Below are 27,476 nucleotides of genomic sequence, written 5' to 3' on the forward strand. Positions count from 1 at the left end.
TACAAACAGGGGGCTGTTTACTGGTTGCCGTGAGAAGCCTATATACAAAGAAGGCACAAGGAGGGGGAGGGAGCTCCCCTGCTACAGTACCACGAAAGGGGGGAGGGGCTGAGGAGGGGACCTGCCAACAGGCTGGGGTCAGGAGAGGTTTTCTGGAAATAGCTCAACTTCTAGAATGGGCCACAGGTGAAAAGGCAAAGCTAAACTGGCTCCAAAAGCCAAGGAGAGCCAAGAGCTCCACTTCTAGGTCTCCAACCCATGGTCAGTGAGGGCAGAGTAGGGTCTGGCCGATGGGGCATGATGGGGCTTCCTCCCTGTTCTACATTCAAGTGTCGCTCCCTCTGTGATCACGTGGAGATCCCTCCAGGCCTTCAAGGTCAAGATGGTAATGCGGGTGAGAAGTGGTATCTGCTCTGTATCTGTCCATCATCTCCTTGGCCCAGGACCGGTCCCCACTCTATTGAGGATTCCATCATTCTCCCAGAGCGGTCCCAGCACAGCATATCCTGGCTGCCGAGCAGCATGTCCACCTCTGTTTCCTCAGGCTGCATTTCCTACTAGTGCGCGGAATGGCCATGGCTGAGTTCAGAGGTTTTCTCAGCAATTCATGAAAGAAAGCCACCCTAGGGACCTTCTTTCTAGTTCATTCTGCTCTTTGTCTGAGCATGCCAGGTTCTATGAACATCTCCTTGAATGACCTCAGGCAGGCTCCCTACTCTCTACCATGGGTGCTGAGAGCTGCACTGGGGGTCTGGTGGTCTGCTCCTTGTCAGTAGTTTTCATCTTGAGGTCAGGGTCAATCCAGTGCCTATGGCTCATGATGGGTCCAGTGTGACTAGAGGAAGGGTCACCACATTGGGGGCCTCTTCCTCCTGGCTCTGGCAGAAGGCCTTTGGCTTGGTTTTGGCACTGGTAGAGGCTGGGACACGCATGGCCGTGCACCATTCGGGGTGCACAAGCACAGTCTACAAGCAGTGGGACCCCCACGTGCTCATATGTGTCCAGGGCACAGGGCTGCAGTGCTCAGCAATGCATGGGCCACAGCCCCCGCCTTCCTTCAGGGAGAAGGCCATGGCCACACAGCACGTGCATGCACTTGAAAGGTGTGTGTGCCCGAACCTGCTGGTGCCAGCCAAAGGCAGCGGCCCCTGTGGTCTGTAGGGGTGTTACTTATGATAAATAGAAGGGGACACTGGGGGAGCACGGTGCGATCGGGGAGGATGTCAGTAGTATGGGCCCCGAGTCTGCCAGCTGGTCACCCAGTGCTTCTTGGTGGGCAGGGTGCTCCCCGGAGGTGGGTAGCGCTCCTCCTCCCGGATCCTCACCGCGTGGTACTTGGGCATGATCCGGTAATAGCGGGTCCGCTTAAAGAAGTCACACTGGAGGAGGGGGAGAGGAGGGAGGCGCTCAGAAGCCAGCGTTTACACCAGCGGGAAGATGTGCCCAGTCCCCTCCTTCCTCACCAGGAGGTCCTCAAAGCCAGGACCCCTTCCCAAACACAGTGCCATCTCCCTGCCCTGAGACGAAGAGGACAAGGTTCCCCACCCCAGACCCCAGAGGAAGGAGGAGCTGAGCAAGGCAGAGAGGAGAGGGGGAGGCAGGTGGAGTCAGAGGGGCAGTCGCCTAGACTGCAGATGGAATGGCTAGGAGGGGTAGTGATCCACAGTGACCACAAGGTCGGGAGGGGTCAGTTTGTCAGACCAAGAGGGTCCCAAGAGGAAAAGTGCTGGTTCCCAGGAAGAAGGGCTCTACTAGTCCCCTCCTTCTCTGGAGGTGGGCATGGGGGTATGGAATCACTCTGAAGTCTGTCTTGTGGCCTACAAACATGGGGCCTAGCCTTGACCCTTGCCAATCCCCAGAAAGCATAAGGGGCACAGGGAGGGTTTATGGCTCCCTCTTGAGGTCCCAAGTCCTTGAAGGACTCAGTGGGGAGGCTGGTGAGAGCAGACACCCCGGGCTCTCCCAGGATGTGAAAGGGAGACCGACACAGTGACCTACTCTTTGGGGGTGGTGCTGGGGACAGAGTGACGTGCAGAGAAGGCCCATAAAGGAAGAGGAGCAGATAGGAGAGAGTCAGAGGCCCCAGCCAGGTGGGGGCTTGGGGGAGGGGGCCCGGAGGCCGCGTTACCCAGCTGGGCCGGGGTGGGGGCTGCCCCCCTCAGTAGTCTTCTGTCAGCCTCTCTGTCTCTGACGGCTGGCTCTTCATCTCCGCCTTCTGCCTCTTAGCTTCATACAGGGCGCGAGTGCGGGCTCGCTTGAAGAAGCCGCACTGCGGAGGGGAGGAGGTGGGGAGGGGCCATCAGGGGGCGCTGGGGGTCCTTGCCAGCAGCGCTCATGAGCTGGGGCTTAGGGCTGGGGAGCCTGGATGCCTGGTTCCCAGCCCCAGCTTGGTGATGTGGCAGGAGCTGGAGCTCCTGGTTCCCCTTTCCGGCTTGCAAGTCCCCCCATGAACCCAGGACTGGGAGCTGGAGAGAAAGTGGGGAGGACTTGGGTGATGGGTGGGGTGAGATGGAAGTGAAGAATGAGATGAAGGGAGAGTTGGTGAGGGTCTGCTGGCAGGGGGTCCCAGAGCGGGAGTCCCAGTGGCGGGCGGGGTGTTCTAACCTTCCACAGCAAGAGGATGATCAGCCCCAGCAGCAGCAGCCCGGCACTCACAGCCACAAGCACCAGCCACAGCTCGATCTCAGCCGGCAGCTCCTCCACCAGGTCAGAGTCAATGTCCACGGAAAACTGGAAGGGGTGAGAAGGGTCTCAGCCATGTGTCCACCCCCTTAGGCCCTCCTGAGCTCATCCTTCCTGTTTCAGCTGGACCCAGAACCCTGTTGTTTGATTTACTGCCTGTAGGGGGCACACAGGGACTGGAAAAGCCCCTGCCAGCCCATTGACAGGAGCAGATTCCTCCGTCCTCCCCTTTCTCCTAGAGGCAGAAACCAAGATCTCAGATCTGGGAGGCAGCCTGGAGTCTGGTTTGTGACCCACACATCTGGGCTTGGGTACCAGCTCCATCCTTCACAAGCTGTGGGACCTTGGACAAGTAATTTCACCTCTCTGAATCTCCATTTCATGCTCTCTGATAAGAGGATTGTAATGCCTACCTCATAGTATAGCAGAGTGGCCAAAAGTATGGGTTCTGGAGCCAGACTATCTCCGTTCAAGTCCTAACTATGTTGTTCACTAGCTGTGTGACCTTGGGCAAGTCACTTAACCTTTCTGTTGTTCATCTGTGAAATAGGGAATATGCTAATAATATCTGTATCATAGGTTGCTGGGAGGATTAAATGTGTTTAATATGAGTAAACCGCTTTGAGAAATACCTGGTACACAGCAACACTTCCACAAATATTTACAAAAGAATAGAATGCATAGCATACAGTAGCATTTTTCCTTCCCCTACAATGAAGATATATATATATATAATATTATTACATTATATTACAAGTTTTATAATATAGTTATTAAACATATTTTGTATATATATATACAAACATATATTTTAAAGTTACTTTGTGTGTGTTTAATATTTACTTATTTGGCTGTGCTGGGTCTTAATTGCTGCATGTGGGATCTCGTTCCCTGACCAAGGATCAAATCCGGGCCCCCTGCATTGGGAGTGCAGAGGCCTAGCCACTGGACCACCAGGGAAGCCCCTACATATATATTTATATATAGAAAAATATTTTCTGACTGTACATGATTATTTCTTAAAAAGTTACTTTTATTATTTCATATTTTAAAATGTATACATTAAACATATATATTTTTTCTTTCACATAAATGGGATCTGTGTGTACTATACACACTCTTCTGAGACCTTTTTCATCGTCCTTCGATGTCAGTTAATAAAGATCAACCTAATTTCTTCTGACGACTGCACGTCATTGTAGGAAATGTGCCAAAATTTATTGAACCAATCTCATACTGAAAGACATTTAGATTGTTTCCAATTTTCTGCCATTATAAACAATGCTTTAAAATATCCCCATATATTTGTTTGCAAATTTGTCCTATTAGCTCCTTGATATATTATCATGTGCAAGATCAAAGGAAACGTACAATTAAAAATTTAATAGATATTGACAAATTCATCTTTAAAAAGAATCCATCAATTTATATTCCAATCAATAGCATTTCCTTCTACCTTATCAGAACAAGACAGTATTCTTCTTTTTAATATTTTCTCATATGATATGAAAAAAATCTTACTGCTGTTATATTCACCGTAAGCACAGTGCCTATGTATGCTACCCTTTCTCTTTACATATTAAAATATGTCTATCAATATTTTGTCATATATGCTATAAACTTTTAAAAAAGCAGTAAGTATTTTTCCCTCTTAGTTTCTTTACCATCTCTTTTGCTGTATACAGATTTAAAATTTCAGAGTTGAATTTTTCAAAATTTTTTTGTGATTTCTGGATTTAATAAAATAACTCCCTCTCCCCATAATTAAAGATTATTATTAAATTATTTCCTGAATTTATTCTGGTATATTAGATTTTATTTCCTACATTTAAATATTTAATCTAACTCAAATGTGTTTTTGTTTATGGTGTGAGGCAAGGGTTTGTCTTTACTTTCCAAATATGTTCTCCCAATACTACTTAATCATCTATATTTTTCTCCTGATTAAAATGCTACCTGTATAATAAAAGTAAATTCCTATTCTGTTCCATTGATCTTTCTGGCCATTCCTCTGCTACCTTAGTTTATTTTAGGAAATGAATGATAATGTATTTAACCAACCCATCATTCACCTCCTATACATATCCCTTCTAACCTTTTCATAACAGATTATTAGCAATTTTGTGGTATTTATTTTTCCATATATATCTTAGAATCTTAGAATAGTTTTGGGAACTATTTTTTTAGGTTTTCACAGAAATGCAACATCTTTACATGCAGATCAAATGAGCTCAAGTAGAGGTTCTCAACCCTGGCTGCACAGTAGAATCTTTGGCGTACTTTTAAACATACCAGTACTGGGATCCCACTTCCACAGACTCAGATTTCATCACTTAGGGGTATAGTCCAGACACTAGAAGTCCTCCAGGGGATTCCAATGTGCTGCCAAGACTGAGCCCAAATAGCTAAAGTATGTGGAAGTGCTCTGAAAAGATGCCCCGCACTCCCATGCCCTGGCCAGGTTCTGCTGTCTCCTTAACACGCTCACTCACCCGCACTGTCTTATTCTCCATGTTGATGGTGGGGACGCTGGTTCGGAGGAACAGGGTGGCCCAGCTGGCTACCCTGACTCGGTCAAAGTCTCTGTAATCCTGGAGGGGGGAAACGATGAGTCAAAAGAAGCAGCTGAAGTCCCTCTGAGCCTCCTTCCTGACCAGCCCCCGGGACACTCTCCCTCCACAGAGCATCTTCAAGCAGCACTCCAAAGGACCTGGCTCCAGGCCTCTCCTCTACACACGAATGCACATCATTCATCTGTGTCAGGTCCTACGCTGGATGCTGGGGACAGCAGGGACAGTGACCGTCACAGTCTAGGTCTGGCCTGCGGGCTAAGTCTGCCCCAAGAGCTGCTTTTGCAAATAAAGTATTTCTGGCACACAGACACGTCCATTCACCAGTGTATTGTCTGGAGTAGCTTTATGTTACAATGCAGAATTGAGTACCTACAATAGAAAGCGCGTGACCCACAGAGCTGAAAAGAGATGTTTAATCTAGTCATTCACAGAAAAAGTTTGGTCTAGGTCGGCTGGCCCTGCAACCCAGAGCAGTGTGTGCTAAGTGGCATGTGTGGCTTCTGAGAAAGTTCTGTGAGTGTCTAGACGGGAGAGGTCATTGTTAGCTAAAAAATCAGAAGAGATCTTGCTGGTGGTCTCTGAAGGAGACTGTGAAGGCTGAACCGGAGTTTACATGCAGAGGTAACAGATGGGAGCTGGCATCCAGGGGAAAGGAGCAGCATGGGCTAACGCAGAGAGGTGAGAAAATAATGGATACGCAACAGAATAAAGGACACGGGAGATGTTACTTTATGGAGACAAAATGATGTCATGTCTACACATGGATGCACAGACTAACTCTGACGGGGCACACAGTAACAGGTGCATAAACCAGCATGCATCCAGCCCCATGCAGTCACCGACAACACTCAGGTACACACGTGTAGTCTGGCCTCACCCTCTCCCTGATGCTCTCCCAGCCCGGGGTGGGTGGCAGTTGAGACCGGCACTGACCTCGATGAAGGTGCTGTTCCACACTCGTGCCTGGATGGTCACGTTGGTGATGACGGGGGCATCAGGAATGGGGCACTCCAGCCACACGCAGTGGGTGTGGTCACTGCCACAGCTCTGAGATGGGCAGGGAACACAGACCCAGGCAGTTTGGGTCTCTAGATTCTCCAGACTTCGCCCCAGGCTGTGTCCCAACTATGGCTGAAACTGAAGGGGCCTGTCCTCATCCCTTCACTCAAGCACATTCCCCGCCAACCCTGCATTTACATGTTTAAGGCACATTCTTTGGACCACGCATATATAGATGCCAGCGACATGGAGAACAGGAAATCTGGTCCCTGTTCATGAACATGGGGCCCAATCCTGAACACCACCTTCCCACACTGGGCCTTTGTTCCGGCTAGCTTCCTCCCCTGGGAGGCTACTCGCCCCTCTCCACCCAGCTAGCCTTCAACTTGCTGCACAGGCCTGCTCTCCCCTCCCTTCCGACAGAGGGCACCCTGCACCCTGTCTTCATCTTGTGTCTCCCCATCCCTGGTTCTAATGTCCAAAGCTTTGAACAGCTGTATCACCCCCAGCAGGTTGGGGTTCCTGGGAATAGAATCACTGTCTGTGCTTTTGGTTCACCGTATTGGCTGCTCCCCAGCACAAAGCAAGGGCCACGTCACCACATCAGACTGGGGTCTCCTGGAGAGTAGCACTATCTCTCTTGCTTCGTATGTCTCGAGGTGCCCACTCACCCTATGATGGCCAACCCTGCCCTGGCCACTCACCAACTGGATCTCAGACTTAGCCTTTTTGGCAGCAGCCAGAGTGACAGGCGGGGGGCCTTGGCCTCCTCCTGGGTCCAGTTGTCGCCGCCTGCGCTGTGGAGATGGCGGCCTGTCCCCAGGAACCTGAAGAGGGTAGAAGCAATTTACTGGCGGAAGGAGCAGAGGTGAGAAGAGGAGGAAAGAGCAGGGAGAGGAAAATGTTGGCCTTTCTGCCCTGCAGCTAGCAAAGGAAATGGGCCACAACTGAATGCTCCCTCTAGTGTCCTTACAGAGTGAGTGAGGTTGAGAGGGTTGATAAGGTCTCCAGGTGGCCAGCAGTGCCAGGATCCATTGCCACGGACAGTGATCTCCGTGGGATACAGCAGCCACTTGCCATTGCTGACTTCATAGGGCCACTCCAGCCCCAGGACCAGGGTCCCCAGGGCTGCCAGCCCTTCACCCATTGGGCCCACCTGTGAGGACAAGGGATGTCACGGCTACTTTCTCCTGGGAAACCACCTCTGTCTCACCAACCCCCAATCCTCACACCCTCTGACCCTGGACCCAGAGGTCCCTTTACCTGGAATTCGTACTTGAGAGGGCTTCCCACATCCTCCACAGTTTTCATGCCAGACTCACCCATCACTGTCCCCCCAAAGAAGCTTTGTAGCCGGTGATTCACCCTGGGGGTGAGAAAGATGCTGGAGTGATAGGGGACAGTAGGGGCCCTTGCAGGGGGTGGGTACCAAGGTTAACTACAGCTCCTCTGACATCAAGCAGACCTGAGACAAACCCCAGCTCTAGCATTTCCTGGCTGCACAGTCTCGAGCAAATAATGTATCCTCTCTAGCCTGTTTCTTCAACTGTGAAGTAAGGTTAATCTCTTAAGTGGGGTCACTGTATCATGGAGCCATTGTGAAAACACAATGAGATGATGTATATAGAATCATTAGCACAATGGGCTCTCATGCAATGGGAGGGCCACACCAACACCTTCGCCCCAAAGTTGCTGATTTCTCCACTGCTAGCTGCTCTGCAAGGAGAACAATAATAGTAACAATAATGACAGTGATGTTGAGGATACCAGGCCCAGAGAGATGTGTCAGAGGAGCTTGAGGGACACCTTAGGGAAGGGAGGCCCAGGCTCCTTCAGGGCAGTACCCACATGCTGAGTGAGGCCTGGAGTGTGTAGTCCACCAGCAGAGGCAGGGTCATGGGCCGTAGGTCATCCTGGTGACTTGACCTGAGGAAGGAATGCAGGGGGTAAGGGAGGATTATGTCAGCTGAGGCTAGGGGGCACCCAGGACACCCGAATCCCCACATAGACTGGCTTCCCGAGGTCACTCACGTGGAGAGCTGCAGCTGCGCCTGGAGTTCCCTTGTGTGTAGTGTCACTCCGGTGACCTCGAAAGCAATAAGTAGCTCCATCTGCCATAAGGGCAAGAGAGGTAGAGCGGACTGTTTGAGGCCAGGCAGGGGTGATGCCATGGGGAAGAGAGGGGCTGAGTGCTGTGCTAAGGAGTTGGCTCTCTGGTCTCCACTTCCCACCTGTCTCTACTCTTCTACCTTCCTCGCCTCATCTGCCTCCCTCTTCCCATTCTTTTCTGTTAGTAATAGCTCATGTAACTCAATACATGACCTTGAGCAATCACTCAAGCTTTCGAAGCCTATATTTCCTTTCTGCAAATCAGCACCAACTTCCTCAGAAGGTTGTGAGAAATATATAAAAGAATTGGGCTCAGGGTCTGGTACATAGCAGGTGCTCAGCAGAATCAGTTTCCTCGCCTCCACCTGCTCTAGCTTTGTGCATAGCTCCCTAGTGGCTCCATCTTTCTGTCTCTGGGTCTCTAACCACCCCCTACTGCATCCCTTCTCCCCAGCTCTAGCTCTTTGATTCAAGGAAGCCTGGGAAGCAGGCAGGCAGAGGGAGGATAAGGAATTCACCAGAGGAGGAACCTTGGACCCCACATCCCTGGGAGAGTACAGTTGGGCACTCACCCTCTGGTTCCGTTTAAAGGGGTTCCCCAGCTCACAAACGATGGTCTCATTGGCTTGGCAGGCTCCAGGCTGAAGAAAGAAGACAAATCAGATCTAGGTGGTCAGACTAAGGCTTGTCCCATCCCTCTCCTGTGGCAGAGGGCCTGAAGCCCTCGAGGCTTGAGAACTGGGTTCCCCTAGCAACAGAGATGCTGGAGGCACCTGAGGAAGCCCAGCCCAGAGGACTAGGGTGGGGGGACACGTGGCAAATGACAACACATGTACATGAAATGTAGGAAGGGTGCACTGGGCCATGGTTGGGCTCTGCGGAGGCAGAGGGCACTCACGGGGCGCACTGAGGACAGCAGCAGGGAGGGAGGCACTTCCAGGGTGAGGAGCGCCTCGTGGGCATCCTCCCCAGCCCGCTTCCGGCTTGGGGTGTTGGTCACGTTGATGCTCAGGAGCAGTTTTCGGAGGTCTCTCCTGTACTGGAGCCTGAGAGGGGAGGAGCAGTCCCAGATTGAGTCCAAAGCCCCGCCCCAATCTGTTAGGCTCCACCCCTCAGAAGAAAGCCACTTCTCTGGCCAGCGAAGGCCAATCCTATAGTTCTTGGCTAATTAAGGTCCCTCCCCTCCGACTTGCCTCTCTGTGAGACCCCTCCCCTTAGGTCTCAACAGTTCTCTCCACTCTTTCCGACCAATAGGGCCCCGCCCCTCAATTCCTGATAGCCAATGAAGTCCGGCCCACCTTGGCCAACCAGCCCCGCCCAGAGCGCACCTGCTCAGCCGCTGCCCCAGCTCAGACACGAAGGCCGCACGCATCTGTAAATTGCTGTCGCACCTGTTGTCCTGCCCGCATTCCTTCTGGAACTGTACCTGGGGATGGTGGGAGGTGTGAAGGGCCCACCATCCAAAGCTCTCCAGGCCCTTGCCCTTCCGGCCCCGGCCCTGGCCCCACCCACCTCCGTGTGGTTCTCCAGCGCCTGTGCTTGGTTGAGGACCGGGTAGGCGTCCAGGGACCCAAGCCCCAGTTGGGGGCGATCAGGCAACCGCAAAGGTAAAGAGTAGTTCATGGAGATGGTGATGGGTCTGAGTTTGTCGCGGATGTTGTCCTGGGAAAGGAAGGTGAACTGAACCCAGGCCTGCGCTGCCCTCCAAACCAAGCTGTATCCTCATATAAACCTAAACCCCTAGGGAGGAGCTGCGCCCCTCTCCCTCAACCCTAAAAAACCCCTGTAAGGCTGAATCCCCTCTGGTCTGCTCACCAAACTGACCCGCTTCCGTAAGATTTGGCTCCTCCTTTCCAGAGATTCCTCTGGAGGAAGATTGAGACTCCCATTTTTCCTGGGGTCCCCAGGCTGAGTTTTCCCTTTTCACTCTGACGTCCCAGAGACAGCCTGAGCTTGTCCTTGCTTCTGGATGCCTTTTCCCCAGAGACGAGCTAAGAATCTCACATACTTCTCTTTGGCCCCCATCCCTGCTCCAAAGGTCTCTGTTCTCTACAGTGGGCTGGATGCTGTGCTCTGTAACCTCCACTTACGTATGACCTTCCAGGCCAATCCATCACCTCTGTTTCTGGAGAGAACTCATTCCCTCACCCTTGACCTTGAGAACTCTCCTGGGTCCATGGAGTTACCTCCTCCTGGGACCATGGAGTCCATGTACTGCCTCTCACCCCTCCCTCACCATCAGGAGCAGCTCCAGCGTCTGGCAGCGCATCTCAGGCATGGAGAAGAAGCCATGGAAGACAGCTGACTGGCTGCGTGCAAAGTGGAGTCGGGGTGGGCGGCGGTCCCGGTCAGCCTCCAGCGTGTAGGCCAGGGCTGTGGGTGCACAGGGTGGTCAGCAAGTGACCAGGTGAGCGTGCCCCACCTCGCCCTACAGCCCAGCACTCACTGATGTTCCGCCTGTAGTTGGGGTTCCCTGCACTCTGGTTGTAAGCAAAGCACAGCTCCACCTGCACACTGTTGAGGGTGGGGGACATACAGGAGGGTCAGGTCACAGTGGAACCCAGATACGCAGGTCCCAGCTCTCACCCCTTTACTGGGCAAGAGGAAACAGGGTCTTTGGGGGACAGGCAGGGACAAAACTGAGGAGTCCACAGAGCTGGGCTGGGGTGTCCCTGGTCTCTTCAAGCCATAGAAAATAGGGTTAGAGGGCACCAATGGGGAAACTGAGGTTCTGAGACTTAAGGAGTTGCCTGAAGCCAGGTGTTGGCCCAGCCTAGTCTTGGGCAGGATCCCCAGTCCAGATCTCTTTCCCCACCACCTGCTACTTCCCTACTCCATTTCCCTCAGCTTTCTGATACATTATCCTCATTCACTAATAGACCTTGGGGTCATCACCGTCATGATTTTAACTATCTTAGCAACTACGCTTTTTGAGCACTTAGGATTTACAAAGCACCATGCTAAGGGCTTTTTGTACATTATCTCATTTGACTATCACAATGACCCTGTAAATTGTTTATTTTTTTAAATTAAAAAAACTTTTTACTGGAGTATAGTTGCTTTACAGTGTTGTGTTAGTTTCTGTGAATTGCTTATTAATATTACCACTCACTAGAGTCCATCCCTACCATTGCAGTGGGCAAAACTGGAATCTGAACCAAGCAGACCAGAGCTCCAACCACCATGCCCTACTTGCCCTCCCCCCGCCCCAGCTCACCCATTAGCAAGGAATTTTGTTATTTAATGAGGTTGAGTGGGGAGGGAAGTGCTTTCCCAAGAATCACCCCTTTAATGGTGGGGTATCAGGAGTTGCCAGGGAAGGGTTTTGAAAGCCAGGGTCCCTCCTGGGCTTCCCAAACATGAGGAGGAATGAATGGGCAGACTGGGGCCAGAGGGTCTCACCAGGAGGTGGCCGTGCAGAACGCAGGGTCCAGTATGGATGGCCTGGCTACCAAGGTCTTGTGGAGGATGTTGATGACAGGCCGGGCCCTGCATAGAAAAAACAGACATCAGTGCCTCAGGCCTGTCTCAGGCCAGGCCAAGGTCAGGGCTCAGGCTTTTATGGACCTGATTCTGCAGGTGGACAGAGCTGGGGCTCCATGCTGACAGGGATGGAAGAGAGAGGCCCCCATCCACCGTTGCCCTGGCTCACCTCAGCAGCACAATGCGGTCTGACAGGCTCCCCACCAGCAGGTCTGGGTAGAAGTTCTCATCCACGTCCATCTTCCCACTCAGGGAGTAGCCAAAGGTGGCCAAGCCAGGCAGTCCCAGCTGCTCTCCGTGGATTACCTGGGGGCAGGGGGAGGCGGTGGGGACAGGCTCTGGGGAAGGTTCCAGAGAGTGGGGCCCATGGGGAATAGGCAGGAGTACGTGAGGAAAAGGAAGAAGATGCCTCTGTCCCTGGCCTCTCTCCCTCTGTACCTGCTGGGGCTGTCTGAGGAGCCCCCTGGAGCTGCCATGGTAGATGTATACTTTGCCCAAGCCCTCGAATGGGGCTCCCACAGCAATGTCTGGGAAAGAGAGAAAGTTCAGGGTCACCCCAGGTACTATGGGCCCCACAGTTTTCCAGTCCTATGCTCCGGGCCACAGAGCCCAGCATGGCATGACCTCCCTGTCAAGCAGTGCTCAGAGCATCAGGGAACAGAGTTCTGTGACTTAGGATTAAAACTGGGACTATTAGGCACCCAATTGCCTACTTTTATATATGGGAAATTAGGCCCAGGAGAAGGTAGTGACTTACCAAAGTCACACAGCAAGTTGATGTCTCAGGCAGGTCTAGACCCCAGATTCCTGACCAATGGCTATTTGTTTTCTCTTATTACTGTGCCTTCCTTCTCCCCTGTCAACCACCCCTCCAGACACCTGGTTCTTCTCATGACATTTACCAGCAAGGTCACAAAAGCAGGTGTTCCCCATTTGTGACTGCCAGATAGTTCTCAAACACTCATCTCATCCAGTCCTTACGAGAGTGCTGGCAGTAGGTAATACTGTCCCCACTTCACAGATGAGGAAATAGGCTCGGAAAACTCAAAGTCGGACAGCTGATGAGAAGAGAAGAGGTTATTTGAGCCTATGTCTGTCTAACAGTGGGGGCTGGGATTTTCATCACAACACTATAACTTTTCTTGTTAAATTCTAACCATTATTTCCACAAAATAACTCCAAAATGTTTTGTCTTCTTAAACTTTCTAGTTTGCTGCTTTTGATCTGATATGGCCTAGGTAATTAGAAAGTTAAGCTTGTAGGAAAAGTAGGCAAAGGAAGAATAAGTAAGTCTTGAGTGACAGCTGGGCAACTCTTCGATCAGGAAGTACTTGGGCTTCATTAACTGAACTTTCTAGCACCTATTTTGGCTCTTGAGAGGTTCCTCTGCCTTCCTTTTGGTTTTCAGATATATTCTGGGAAATTGAGGTTGTCAGAGAAATGACTTCCAGATAAGCCAGGTATTCCCATGGCAACCAGGTTAAACCCCTTGATTTATCCCTCTCCTTGACATGCAAGGTCTGATTGGTCTCCAAGTCCTGCAGAATAGTAATCGGCATCCCCTATATCCAGAACTTCTACCGTGTCCCTGTGCTTAACATCCACACCTGGTATACTATATATATATATATTTTAATATTTCTTTATTTGGCTGCATCGGGTCTTAGTTGTAGAATGCAGGTTCTCTAGTTGTGACATGCGGGCTTAGTTGCCCCTCAGCATGATCTTAGTTCTCCAACCAGGGACTGAATCCATGTTCCCTGCATTGCAAGATGGATTCTTAACCACTGAACCACCAGGGAAGTTCCACACCTGATATAGTAATACTATATTCTGTTTTAAATGTTTAATTGGAGGATAATTGAGTTTTAATATTGTATTGGTTTCTACCATACATCAACATGAATCAGCCATAGGTAACACTATATTCTTGATCTTAATATCCCGAGACTTGCTCCCCACCTCCATCCACCCCACATCTCCTTCCAGAATCATCTTGCAGGGTACCAAGCTATCATGTCACACCTCTGCCCTCAAATCTTTTTGGACACCCCTCTGCCATAACGCAAGCATAAAGCCCTAGTTTTGCTGCCTGGTTTTCAGTGTGTCCACCCCTACTCTCCAGCCACATCTCCGATATGAACACCTCATACCCACTATACATCAGCCAAATGTACCACACTCACATTTTGCCCCTTCTGTTCCCGCCATTGTGTACACTCAGCCTGGCCTTTGATGCCCAGTGGTATGTCCATTGTTCCAGGAGATCTACTGAGCTCACCCCTGGGGGCTCCCTCTGCACTGCTGTGAGTTCCCCAGACCTGGGCCTGAGTCTGTCTCCTTTTTGGGCCCTACCAAGCCTGGTATGCAGCTGGCTCTCAGTCAGTGGGTGCTGGGGCGGGAGTGCTGGCTCATACCCTGGAATCCGTCTTGGTTGATGTCACCAATGCTTGCCACAGAGAAGCCAAAGGCGGAGCGACTGGGGCCGTGAAGAAGGAGGGAGGGATGGTCAGGGAAGGAGGTGCCTGCCTGGTTCATGAAGATATAAATCGCACCCCCTACTTCCTCTTTCCGCTCAAAGTAATAGGGGGCACCCACCAGGAGGTCCTGCCACCTGCAAAGGAAAGAAGGAGGGGGAAATGGAACACGCAGCATAACTGTTATTTAGCAGACACAACTGTGCCAGGCAGGGCACACAACTCTACAAGTGATGCCTCTGGCCATAGGTTGTGGGAAGGACATGGAAGTATCAATGTGACTGATCTAATAGAAAACACAGGTTGTGGAGAAGCCATGTACACACAGATCACACCCAAACAGCTCATATCCACTTGGGCCATACGAATGACAGGCACAGCCAGTGAGATGCAGGCATCATGAAATTGACATGCAAACGTCCCGAATCCCATGAAGTCTGATCGCAAATCAACATGCAAAACTGATTTGTAAATCCCTGCAAACAACATGCAAAAAAATGCACAGTTGCAAACCTCTATTTCTCTGCCCTCACTCGTGCAAGCCCACCCCTTCATCATTCTCCCTGGCCCCAGAGAAATGTCCCTGGATTCTCACCCATCATTGTTCAGGTCTGCCAGGGCAATGGCACTGCCAAAATAGGCTCCCACCTGCGTGCCCTCCAGCACCTGCCTCCTCCGCAAGTCTCCACCTGCTTCCTGGCTCAGCAAAAAGACAGCGCCCACATGTTGGTGCCGCGGGGCACCTGTCACAATGGTGATGTTTGTGGGGTGCAGGATGGCACTGCCCACCTGCATCGTGTAGCCTGGGATGGGAGGAAGGTGGTCAATTGAGACTCCAGTAAGCTTGGTCCCTTGTACTCTGGTCATCTCCCAGTATCCCCCATTACCTTCTATTTCTCTATTCTAAGTTGGGCAAGAAAGTGGACCTTGGATGCCCAGCCCCAAGTCCTGACTGTACCCTGACCATGAACTCCATGAGGGTCGTGACTTTGCCTCTGGGTGGAGTATACAGCTGGTGCTCAGTAAGTGTGTGCTAGCTGAACTGAATGGTACTGGTCTCAGTGCAGCCTGGCCTCTCTACTCCAGAGACACTGAAGGGGAGAGGACCAGTGTGCCAGGGACTGAGCCCCCTTTCTCCTCCCCACAAAAGGGCCACTACAACTGGACTCACCAATATAGAGGTTTCCTTGGTCCTCTGGGTCCTTGTAACTATATTCAGACAAATCCCAGTCCTTCCGCTGAATCATGTAGCTGTTTCCTTCACAAAGATTTGAGGAGGGGCGTATAAGTCACCACTCCTTTTCTCCACTATGTCCAGCCCCCCCTCCAGATAAGGATAATAATAACCCCTTTTATCTGTGAGAACTTTTCCATTTGAAAATCACTTACACTGTAACAATTCTGAGCTAGAATGATGACCCCATTTTGTAGATGAGAAGGGTGAGGCTCAGGGATGGAGAGCTAGGGATGGAGGCTCAGGGATGTCCAGTCATGTCTGGAATCCAGTCATCTGGGTACCAGCATACTATCAATAGATGATATTTCCCCCACCCTGGACAACGAAGCCAGACTCACACCATTATCTCCTCCTAATCCTGTCCCCAGACTCGGGCTACCTACTTTCCCCTGTCCCCCAGGCTGCTGCTGGAGAGTACCTTGGCCCTGCCAAGGAGTGGGAGGTAAGACTAGCAGAGTGAGCAGAGGCCTCAGCCTCAGGTGAGCCCAAAGCTATGACTATGCCCTGGGCAACCTGTTGGTCAAGAGGACAAAATAAATAAATCACTGGGATGTAACATACCACGTAAGAAATATAGTCAATAATAATGTAATCACTTTGAAGGGTGACAGATGGTTTCTTGGCTTATAGGGGTGATCATTTTACAATGTACTTAAATGCCGATCGCTATGTTATACACCTGAAACTAACATAATATTGTACATCAACTATACTGCAATTAAAGAAAAAGAACAAGATTCCGGGCTCCCTCTGCTTGTTGATTCTGCAGTAGTAGGTGAGGCAAGGGAAAAGAGGTCGCTGTTGCTATAGCCTGTGGTGGAGAGAGGCAGGTGGAGGGTGTGTGAGCCTTCAGACGCCTGAAAGGCAGTATGTGGTGTGGCAGAATCAAGCATGAGTTTTGATACAAAAACATACTCTGTAGTCCTCTCAAAAGATTGCCTTGTATGTACTGACATGAAAACACGTCCACAATTTATTGATACATGAAGAGGAAGCAGCAGAACAATACATTTAAAGTGATTTTCTGTGTGGGTATGTGTGTTTCTTAACTTACCTATATATTCTAAAACAGGTCTGGAAGGACCCCCAAGACACTTAGCAGTATACACTGGGAAATGGGACAAGGGAGACGTGGGAGAAGAAGGGCGCCCTTCCTGTTTATTTTACTGAAACATTTAGTAGTTGTACGAGGAATGGGTTTTATTTTTTAATAAACTTTTAAATGGTGAACCTGGGATCAGATGGACCTACATTTCAATATACATTTCAGGACTTATTACTGGCCTTGGGCAACTTATTTTACTTCTCCAAGGCTCAGTTTTCTGTCAAATGGGTATAATAATACTTTCATTTTAAGATTAATTAAGATAATAGGTGTACCTCTAGTACCTAGAAAGCGCTTTAAAATAGCAGAGGTCGAGGTGGTTGCTGATGTTGGCAAAGGCATGCTCTCCTCTGCCCTCTTGTGTGGAAGCTCTGGCAGACTGCCTCAGGGCCTAACAGGGGTGGTGGTCTCTGCTCCTCTTCCCCTCCCCCATGGCCCCCACCTTTCCAGTTGTAGGCACCAGGAGCGCCAAAGTACACGGTGTTTTGGGTGAAGCCGCCGCTGGTGCCCAGCTGGCACATGCCCGTCTCCAGGTAGTCAGTGTTGCTGTTGCACATCTCGTTGTGGTAGGTCTGCCAGTCGTCCCTGGCATCCAGCTCCAAGTCGTTGCCCCTCACATAGCACTTGCCCACCATGCGCCGCTGGTCCTCCGACCCCGACCACAGCACCTGGGTGTAGCGGTGGGCACAGACCTGGGGACCACCCCCCCAACACACACAGCTAAGCCCGCAGCAGGGACTCAGGAACGGAGTCTCCATGACCCCGTGCACCCCTCCCTGCCTTTGCAGGAGAGGAGTGGAAAGAGGTCTCCCGGCTGTTCTCTCTTCCCACAGAGATGCCTGGACCCGCATTGCCTTTCCAGAATTCCGAAACCTGCTCTGAGGGTTAGAAACACTTTTTGGAAGACCAGAAGGTACTGGATTTGAGAGTGGCTTAGAGATCTCGGCAAAATAAAAAGGGAAAAGGATGAGGGATGTGGGGCTCAGGTTCTTGGGTCTAAAAGGAACTAGACACAGAGCAGGTTAGGAAGTTGCTTCTCTGTTGTCCCTTCAGATCCTGTCCTCTTAATAAACGGATCAAAATTAGAATAACAACCACCACCACAGCAGCAGCAGCTAATACTTACTGAGTGCTTACTTACTTAGTAACTATAAGCCAGACACAAGTCTGAGCTTTTTGCATATTAATTATCTTAAGCCTCCTACCAGCTCTATAGGCTAGGGATAATTACTTCCTCATTTTAGATAAGGACACTGAGGCACAGAGAAATAAGCAACCTCGCATCTAGAGGCAGGGGATAGTCCATCCAAGGCTGTCGGTTTCCAGGGTCAAGCTCTTGAGTACCAGACTGTGCTGCCTCTCTCGAAGCTTCTCCCGGCATATGAAAGGTGCTCCGTCAAAGTTTATTGGGCAAATCAGTAAGAACAGGTTATTTGTAAAACAGCCAGGGGCCAGAGGAAACCCAGAACCGGACCTAGTTCTTGCTGCCGAGTCACTGGGAAGTTTCTAGTGTTGGCATGCAGGACATGCTCACTAAAAACGAACTGAATGAATGGATGGGCAAGTAGAAGTGTGGAAGGACCCAAGATCTGCACTGACTCAGGTGGAGCTCTGGACCCACCATCCTTATAAGAGACTAGAAATGGTGTTTCAGTGAGCTGGTCAAACCCAGAGCTTACGACAGTGTTCAAAGGTGACAGAAATCACAACAGTGATGCCGATGGGGGTGACAAGTGGCTGAAAAGGAGTGCACTGTCCGAAGTGATGTAAGGATGCTATTTCTTTAATGGGTGTTGATTACTTGGGTTTACAATTTGCCAAAACTCAACTGAAACTTAAAATCTGTATATTCACTGTATGTAAACGTTACATGAATTTAAAAATGAAAAATAAATTGTCTATCTGGGACTCAAAATTTGAGATCCCAGGGGCCAGCACTGATGAATGCAGGCTGGAGGTGACAAGTGACAGCAGGGAGTGGCCCCCAACCCAAGCCGGATGAGCTGAGGCAGAAGGGCTGTGCTTCTTCCGTCAGCTGGCCTCCCCGGAAGGAGTGCGTCCAGGCCACATTGCCCGAGGCTCTCTCTGCCCTTTCCATCTCATAGTCCCCTCAACTCGTTCCCACAAAGGGTGAGCACCGCCCCCACCCCGGGGTGGGGGGAATGGGTGATTCAGAAAGGATCCAGGCTGGCCCTTGGGAGAGCGCCAGACACCCTCCCCATCTGCCTGCCACAAGTGCAGGATGAAGGGATGCACATGCCCATGGAGACATACAGCTGCAGAAATGGACATTTGCAAGCTCATGCACCAAGGTCCCTTCTCCTGCTCTCTGCTTCCCTCCGAAGCTACTGGGAGATGAAAGGAGACAGGAGAGGGATCCGACAGTGAGCCCAGACTTACCAGGACTCTGCCCGCAGGGCCCTGGCTGGCCACAGTCACACCGAGCCACATGTCCTCGATGATGTGGTTAGGGTTACCTGGGGGCATGAGAAGGCTCGTGAGCCAGGGCACCTCATCCCATCCTCTAGGCATCCACAGCCTCCAGAGGGCAGGAGTTGGTCCCTCCCAGATCTCCCACTCCAGCGGGGCCACTCTCCCTCCCTGCCTTCCCCAGCCCATCACAGTCTGACCTCCACAAACCCCATCTGGTCCCACTCTCCCCTAGGGCTCCCTCTTCCCAGCTGGACAAAGCACTTGAAACTGCGCAGCTGAGCCTTCTGTCTCTCCTAGTCATTCTCTCTGTGCTACCTCCTCCACCAGGCTCCCGACGCAGCACCAGTTCCTAGGCCCTCTTCTCACTTTTCTCCTTGATGTCCATCCGCTCACAGTCATTCTTGTGGGCAGTGAGTGGGCACAGGTACACAGCACCAGTCCGGTTGGTATAGCCATCAGGCACAGCGAGGTCCCGGGGGGCCCCAGCCAGGAGCCTGGGGGCAAGAAGGTAGTAGACTCAGGCTCATACTTGCCAAAGCCTGCTTCAAACAACTCACTGCTTGATGTGTATGTACTGAGCATCTGCTCTGTGCCAGGCTCTGAGGGAAGGAGATGAATGGCTCCATGCCCCTCCCTCAAGGAGTGCCCAGGGTGGGGAAGGCAGGCAAGCAGACAGATACCTGTGGTCAGTGCCTCATGAGAGGAAAGCAGGGAGCAAACCAGCCCCGACTCTGCATGGGGGGCAATCAGGGAGGCCCATAGAAGAGTGCCTTGGCCTGAGTCTGAGGATGCTGCCCAGGGCTCATCAGGTGAAGAAGGGGAGGAGGGGCGTTGCAGGCTGAGGTCTGGCATGTGCAAGAGCCAGAAATCGTGAGCAAGAGGGTGACTCAGAGATCTGCAAGGGCCTCGGTACAGCTGGAGGCCAGAAACATGGGGAGGAGCAAGTCGGCAGGGTGAGAAGGGAAGCCGTGGAGGGATTTTAAGCAAGGCAGAAACATAGTAAGATCTGGGTTTTGGAAGGACTGTTTTGGTATCTGACTGACATAAGCAGATCTGGTTTGGGGAAAGAACACTTGGCTTCTGAGATGAAGGTAGATGGGAAAAGAAGGCGGCGGCGTTGTCCTGGCACAAGATTCAAACTTCCAGAGATCCAAGAAAGGATGTGTCAGGTGATGGGGAGGGGTGCAGAGTTGGAGGCCTGGGTCCTACCTCTTTTAAGCCATTGGAGGACTTAGATCTTGGGGTGGTCTGAAGAATGTGGGCAGGAAAGGACAACTGACCCCAAACCACAACTGCGTGAGCTGAATCAGCAGGGTCCTTAAGTGACCCTGGAGTGTCTTCTCACTCCCTTTTTACATGTTGAGACAGATTTACGAGGTGTGGGGGTGATGGCAGGAGAGCTGGGTACCTGACACTTTGGGCAGAATGGTGAGCACGAGAGTGGGGATGGATGAGGACTCTCAGTCACCTGGAGCCCACCTTTAGGGACACCACCTGCAAGTCCCTACAAGGGTTCTTAGGGCTCTAGCAGCCCATCCCCTACCAGACAGGTGATTAGAGGAGAGGAAGGCCAGTGATCAGCCTTGACATATTCTCTCAAAAGGTAGTTCTTGGACCACTAGAATAAAAAAATCCCTGCAATATTTGTTCAACAGGCAAATTCCTCAGCTCATCACAGACAGCCTGAGTTGAATCTGAGGGTGGAGCCCTGGAATCTGCGTATTTAACATACACCACAAACAGTCACATTGTGGTTTGAGAACCCAGCTCTACCACCCCTTGCTCTCCCAGCATCATCTGTCAGCAGCCTTTGGACATTCTGCCAAGACCACCTCCTCAATCCTGCTGAACCCCGCCTCCTTGGTGGCAGACATCTCCCAGGTACTCTTCCATCTGCCCCGGCAATGCTGGTTCCTGAGGCTCCCAGCTCAGAACTGGGACGCCAGGCCTCCTGTCAGAGCCTGGATATGCAAAACAACAGCCCTGCCCACAGCTCCTGCCTGGGACCTGAGAGTGAGGGTGGCGGGGATTGGGCAGGGCCAGGCCTGGGCATGCTGGGGCCTGGGTGCCTCCGCACACCTGGGTGTCAGGAATGCGCTGCCTGGGGGTGCCGTGAAGGGACTGCTGCCTGCACCTCACACCTCAGCTCAGACCTCACCTTGGAGAACAGTTCCTGAGGGCAGGGGTGCAGCTTCTCTAAGCAGAGCAGGGCGGGCAACTCCAACAGAAGGGCTGGCAGGGGACCAGTGTGGCAGCCAGGCCCTGTTAGTCATCCTCAGTCTGGGCTGAGGCAGGTATCTAGTGAGCCCATGGCCTCACCACCTGTAGACTTCTGCCCCCAGTGTGTCTGACAGGTGAGAGCAGGGAGCCACTGCCCGTGGAACAGGACTATTTCAGCCTTGGAGCTGAGGGGTCTGGTTCTAGGTGTGTTCTGCCTCAATGAATGATTTCTTTTCCTTATCTGAGCTGTGAGTGCCTTATCTGTAAAATGGGACAGTAGCTGCCCCACCACCCTTCAGGATTGTTGGGGGAACAGTGGGTTCATTCTTTAGAAGGGCCTTCTGATTATGAAGCCGAGACCCATGTGAGCACTGTGGTTCTGCTTTCTTGTGGCACCAGGATGGCTCCAGCACACCCCCAGGCCTTGCTCTGGGGACCCGGGAATTTCTGCCCTACCAGATGAGGGGATCTAAAGCAGAGCGCACTGAGCAGAAAACTGCTCAGAAACTGCAGAAACACTGAGTTGAAGTGTTTGGATGGGGCAGAGGGTGACGTGGAAGTAACACTTCTGGGGCCGAAGGATACCAGGCTATCAGTCAGGTCAGTGGGCTACTGGCAGCTAGTCATTTGAGGGTGGGAGCACAGATTTGGCTGGAGGTAGCAGCTGGGGGTTGGCTACAACGACTCTGAAGGGGTGGGTCCAGGCCTCAGTGGGCGAGGGGTCCCTGGAGAACCCAGATTGCATTCCAGGGCGAGCAGTGCAAGGGAAGTGTTGCTGTGCCTGCTGCTTTCCAGGTCCAAGTTTAAGTGCTGGAATGGCTGAGGAGCAGGTGGCCACACCCTCCCAGCTGCCTCATCTTGGAGTGGCCTGAGGGACCCCCTCCTCTTAGCTTCCTGTGGTACAGAGAAGGCAGAGCTGGGTATGAAGAGCAATCAGATTGACATAAAACCCCTTACTACCTGTACCCTTTCCACTCTCACCCTGCACCAGCCTGTGCCCACTGAGGGGCAATGGGGCAAGACCCTAACCCCAGCCCTGCATCCCAGGCCCCTCCCTCCCCAGAGATTCCACAAGGTGCTCCCCCCACCTCCCTGGAGTATTTTTAGCTCCTACTTGGCCCACTTAGAGGCCCTTTAAGGCCCTCTGGCTCCCAGCCCAGGATCCAATAGATCCACAGCCAGAGGACTGGGAATAGAAGGGGGAAGGAGGGTGTGCAGAGGGCTGGGTCCAGATTCCTCCAGCCACAGTCAGGTGTGGGAAAATCCAGAGGGTGGGAAAGATCTTTTCGTTGCTGTTGTAAATGAATGTAAGTTACTAAGCAAATGAGCACACTGCTCCTGCTGTTGGATCTGGTCCAGATCAGATCAGCTCAGAAGCTGAGCCCTCCCAGACCACCACTGAGGTCACCCTCCTGGCAGCAGTCAGAAGCGGGATGCGAGGCAGGACACTGTTCAGCTCTTGCAGCAAGGGGGAAAGGAGACTGGACGGCCTCTCTCCTAGAGTCAGGCTGGGCTGGGTGGGAGCTGGTGCCCCTGCAGGTGGTAGGGAGATTAATAAAATGACCTCTCAAGGGCTTTCAAACAGCTGCCTCTTCACCCTACTTTTTGGCTTCATCCAGACAGCCCCTCCCAGCTTTTGTAGAGGCCCCTGAGCTCCAAGTCCAGAGAAGCCCTTTCTCACTCCTGCCACTACCCCCAACCCCATCACTCTTCCTGGGGCAGATCAAAGCTAACGCAACAGCCAAGTAGAAAGCAACAGAATCAGAGGAGGCTGGGGAACAGGGCCCAGGGGTGTCAGGGCACCAGTCAGTTCACCCCAGAGAAGTCTCCCTGGGGCATACTGGGGCGGGATGACGTTCAGAGAAACAGCCCATAAGATTCAACTTCCCAGACTTTATCACCTCAGGCAGGCAATGGGGTGGCCCCAGCGGAAAGACTTCAGTTAACACTGAGGGGCCAGCGAGTCTAACACGCAGGCCATGGGCCCCCATGCCTTACTCCTTTGGCCAGAAAGCCAGTTAGGGAGGGTCCCACTCCAGCTCTGAGTGCTTGGGTGGGGTGAGGGGCGGTGGGGTAGGGGGCAGCTCTCTAATGCCTGAATCCCAGCTCTGTGCCAACCCTCTGCCTGAATTAGCCATGTCCCCAGAGGCCACTCCTGTGTTAGCTGAAACTACAGCCTCTTCGTCCTCCCCAACTGCCTCCAGTCACCTTTTCCCTCTGGTGACTCAGCCTAGAATCCCAGCGCCAAGCTGGGGAAATGAGAGAATGAGAGAGGACAGGAGAAAGAGGCCTTGCTCAAGCCTCCAATAATAAAGAACAAGACTGTTTTTCTCATTTCTTCTCCCTTTCTCTTCCTCCTTAGTATTTTTTTCCCCACATCTGATCCCTTAGGGCATTTTTCATGTCATCTAACCTCAATCCCTCTTGCTGTTAGTTCTGACCAAGCCCTTTTCACTTCATTTCCTACAATATCGGGCTGTCCCTACCTCCCATCCAGTTTTAAACGCCTTGGCCTGGCCTGGCCATTGGAGAAAGCCAGAGAGAAAGGACACTACGGATCCAGGCCTTCTGCTTGCAGCCACAGCTGCTCTGCCCATTTCCTCTGGCACAAGCCTTGCAGGCTGCCAGGTGCCTGCCCTACCCAGGGAAGCATGTTTTAGGAGACAAGTAAGCCTGGTTACCGTCTACTTCAGGTACGACCTCATCCTCCAGAAGCTGTGGCCACCCCCGCCCCAGGCTTTCCAAACACCCTCATTTCCAGGCAAAGGCCCCAGAGGTATCTCCCATATTCTACAAGGTCAGGTCAGACCAGGACACCTGGATTCCCAGGAGGGAATGACAGAACAGGTACCGGGGGAATGCAGGGGAGGTCTGTGACCTTCTCCCAGAAGAATAGTCCCTCTGCTTCCCCAGGGGTCCTCACATATCTTACTAAGAAGCCCAAAGCACCCTGGTCCTCTCCCCTTCCCTGCCCTGCTCCTGATTACCAGGAAACTGGAGATTCCAGAGACTGGGAAATTGGGGCCAGGGTTAGAGCAAGCCTCTGATATTGTGGGCACGGAACCTCAGTCTAGAGATGAAGGTGATGGGAAACAAAGACACACCTTCATTCTTAACCATTACTACAATAAGGCCTTCTTTGAGAATATAATGAAAGCTATGCTTTTCCCCCCCTCGTGGCTCCAGAACAATGCACAGACATGCATGACTTAGGAACACACTTTCCAGGGTCCCTGTATCTCCTGAAAATCTGCAGGGAACTCCAGGCTCAGACTTTGTTCAGGATCATGAACCCTCCCCCATTTTCCAAAGGGACTTTGAAGCTAACGGAATATAAGACTGTCACTTGACTTGCTGGTTCCCCTGAGCTGTGTACTCAGGCAGCTGTTCACATGTGGCTACACAGCTGGCTGCAGCTAAGCCCAGCTGGCCCAGCTGGTTCTCCCTAAGGGTCATGGGGCAGAATTCAGTGAGATGAGGAGATGAGCCAAGATGTAGAATCACCCCTGGAAAGACTGAAGATGCCCAAATGAGTCACCCAGAACACTATCTGGAACTACCTGTCACTCTGAGATTCATCAGGTTTAGAAACTTCTGGGCTCCTGAAAGGCCTCATGCCGTCTCTAGCTGCCCAGGAAGAAAAGTAGGACTCCTCCACTAAGTCACCTTGAGTGAGGACCTTGGTTAGCACAAGAGCCCTCAGCTGAGGCAGTGTTTACCCCAAGTCATCTCCTTAAAACCTCACTATTACCCCTATGAAGAAAGTGCCCTAATACGTGAAGAGTCAGGTATTAGTGACAGATTCTAGATGGGAAACTGGTAATGGGATTGGGAGCCTCTTCTTTCTCCACAATGCCAAATTGCCTTTTATAGACCAACAGAGGCAGGAAGGCATATATAGATCCAGGTTGAACCCCTTTCTCGGGAAAATGGGCCCAGAAAAGGGAAATATCCTGCTTAAGGTCACATAGCAGAAAATAAAAATAAAAAAAGGCGGGGGAGGAGGGTATTGCATATTACAGAATCTATTATTTCCTCCAGTTTTCCATTACCTACCCTTGCCTTTCTGATGTTCTCTTTACACTACATTGCCTTATATCATGTTGATTCAGCAATGAAAATCTGAAAATCTTTTTCTGGGCTGGGGCAGAAAGAGCACTAATATAGAAACTTAAGCTGACGGTCACATAGGGTCTCCAAAAGATGGAGGATTGGCTAAGGCCAGACTGCAGCCGCTGGGGCCAGGTTGGGAAGGGTGTGGTGGCCCTAACCTCTGCAGAAGCCGGATGGAATTGAGGTCAAGTAGGCAGGTGGACTGGACAAGGGCTGGGCCAGCAGGGCAGGGGCCAAGGCTGAGGCAGAGTCTGGACTTTGGACATTCCAACTTCCTCAAGTTTCTGCAGGTTCCGGCCAGAATTGGGAAAGGTTTCAACACACCCTTTATCTGACCCTGTCCTCTTGCTCGGCAGGGTTTGACATCTCAGTAAGTCAAACAGAAGAGCCCAAAGAAGACCTGCCTGTGCTGTCCTAACAGCCTTCCCCCTTGGACAGCTTCACCTTCCCCAGCTGCCCTTTTCCTCCACTTGCCAATCTCAGCACACTGAGCCCGCACAGAGAAACTTCTCAAACTTGGACATGCCCCTCTGGGCATGATATAGGGTGGCGGGACAACATAAGCAGCTGGATGTGTCGCCTTCCCGGCTCTCTTCTCTGTCTAGCTCTTTCCCCTCCTTCTTGCAGCTGTTGGGGAAGGAGACCAGAAGAGAAAAACACTATTTCCCTCCTGAAACCAAAACAAACACACTCAGGGTTGAAGATTCAACATGAATCCGTGGAATGCGAGGAGACAGAGACGTCTAGTGGGAGGGCATCATTGCTGGGGGTGGGGGTGGGGTGCAAGAAACCAAGGGGGAGTTGGGACAGCTCCTCTCACTGCTACTTCTGCACCCTCAAGGGGTCTGAAGGAGCGCCTGGACAGCTCCAACCACCCAGACTCGCCCGTCACCTCTCTCTCCAGCCACCAAGCACTTGAGAAGGCTCTCCAGTCTGGTTCTGCGCAGGGTGTGGCTGGCGGGGCCACACACTTAAGTGTGAGGTGGGGGCGGGCTTAAATGCATATGCCCGTAGGTAGGTTCTTCCCGGGAAAGGGGAAAGGCGTTTATCTTGCAGTTTTCCCCCGTTCCCAGCCCTGGAGAGAAGAGGCAATCGGTACACTAAATTCCCGGTTCATTGAATGGAAGGGGTCTCAGGAAACGGGGACTCCACTTCTATTCTCAACAGAGGTTTAAAAAAGGCTGAGGGGCTGAGTCTAGACAGGTTCTGGCCAAGTCAGCACTTGCAAATGATTACTGCCCCCATCCCACTTCCAATCCATTTCCCGCCAAGCTTCAGCTGCCTAGGAGAGCGGCCTAGGTCCCCGCCCTCTCAATCTTCGCTCTCCAAAGCCGACGGCCTGCGAGACTGGAAGCCACCGGGCCCTAGGGCTCGGACTCAGCTCGAGATCTGCATCCTGTGCGCACACCCTCCCTCCCACCCCACTCCGGCCAGTTTCACTTACAGGTAGCGCTGCTGTCGCTCTGTCTGCCGATGGAGGGCGACCGAGTAACCGAAGAGGCTGCCCGGGTTCCCGGCCTCCTTCACCACCAGGAATCGGGTGTCCAGGTTGAAGGCGGAGGCGGCGCGGTTGCTCGCGGCCACCATCAAGGCGAGCGTGCCGAGCAACGGGCGTAGGACGCCGGCGGCGCGGCTGGGGCCGGGGCCCATGGCTGCCGGCGGGAACCTGGCCCCTGGCGAGAGCGCGTGAGGGCGTGGAGCTGGGAGTGAGGACCTGCTCACCTGCTCCCCTGCGCCACCGGAGAACGCTCCCGCCGGCCGCGTAGTTAAGCCCCGCAGCGTGGATCAGTTTCTGGCCCCCAGACTTGGTCAGTTCTACATCCGCTCACGGTCTGAACGCTCAGATTTCCCTCGGAGGTCCGCGGGTCTATTCTCCCGCCTGCGCTGTCCCGGGTCACCGCCCCCCTGCCCTGGGCACCCTGCCCCTCAGCTCGCACCGGCCGCGCCCACTTGGCCGCACAGCCGCCTCCGATCGGGCTTCGGCGGCGGATCTGAGCAGGGAGACCGGTGCACCGCAAGGAAGACAGGAAGGAGGGGTGTCCCCC

The 27,476-nt window shown here is 52.3% G+C and overlaps 1 protein-coding gene across 1 annotated transcript; it reads right to left on the bottom strand.

Moving 5' to 3' along the window:
• On the bottom strand, positions 1-27,476 carry ITGA3 (integrin subunit alpha 3). The gene is made up of 26 exons (XM_055407591.2): positions 26,876-27,476; positions 19,465-19,592; positions 19,066-19,142; positions 17,108-17,357; positions 15,495-15,581; positions 14,919-15,126; positions 14,264-14,460; positions 12,285-12,373; positions 12,016-12,152; positions 11,766-11,852; positions 10,810-10,877; positions 10,600-10,736; positions 9,876-10,025; positions 9,692-9,789; positions 9,262-9,409; positions 8,936-9,004; positions 8,286-8,365; positions 8,103-8,180; positions 7,518-7,620; positions 7,228-7,410; positions 6,959-7,081; positions 6,189-6,302; positions 5,175-5,273; positions 2,605-2,730; positions 2,129-2,269; positions 1-1,379 (listed from the first exon to the last, which is right to left on the bottom strand). Exons 1-25 carry the CDS (start codon positions 27,079-27,081, stop codon positions 2,159-2,161), a joined length of 3,153 nt encoding a protein of 1,050 aa, XP_055263566.2. The 5' UTR covers positions 27,082-27,476; the 3' UTR covers positions 1-1,379; positions 2,129-2,158.

The sequence above is a fragment of the Moschus berezovskii genome, chromosome 20, assembly GCF_049115385.1.
Source record: "Moschus berezovskii isolate FMDL1 chromosome 20, NW_MosBer_1.0, whole genome shotgun sequence".
Taxonomy (NCBI): domain Eukaryota; kingdom Metazoa; phylum Chordata; class Mammalia; order Artiodactyla; family Moschidae; genus Moschus; species Moschus berezovskii.

Excerpts from the sequence above, each read along its gene's own strand:
- ITGA3 (XM_055407591.2), bottom strand. The coding sequence starts at position 27,081 with ATGGGCCCCGGCCCCAGCCGCGCCGCCGGCGTCCTACGCCCGTTGCTC. Across the intron at positions 10,026-10,599 it reads CGCTGGAGCTGCTCCTGATG|GACAACATCCGCGACAAACT; the intron begins GTGAGGGAGGGG and ends TTCCTTTCCCAG. Across the intron at positions 8,366-8,935 it reads CCTTTAAACGGAACCAGAGG|ATGGAGCTACTTATTGCTTT; the intron begins GTGAGTGCCCAA and ends CCCTTATGGCAG.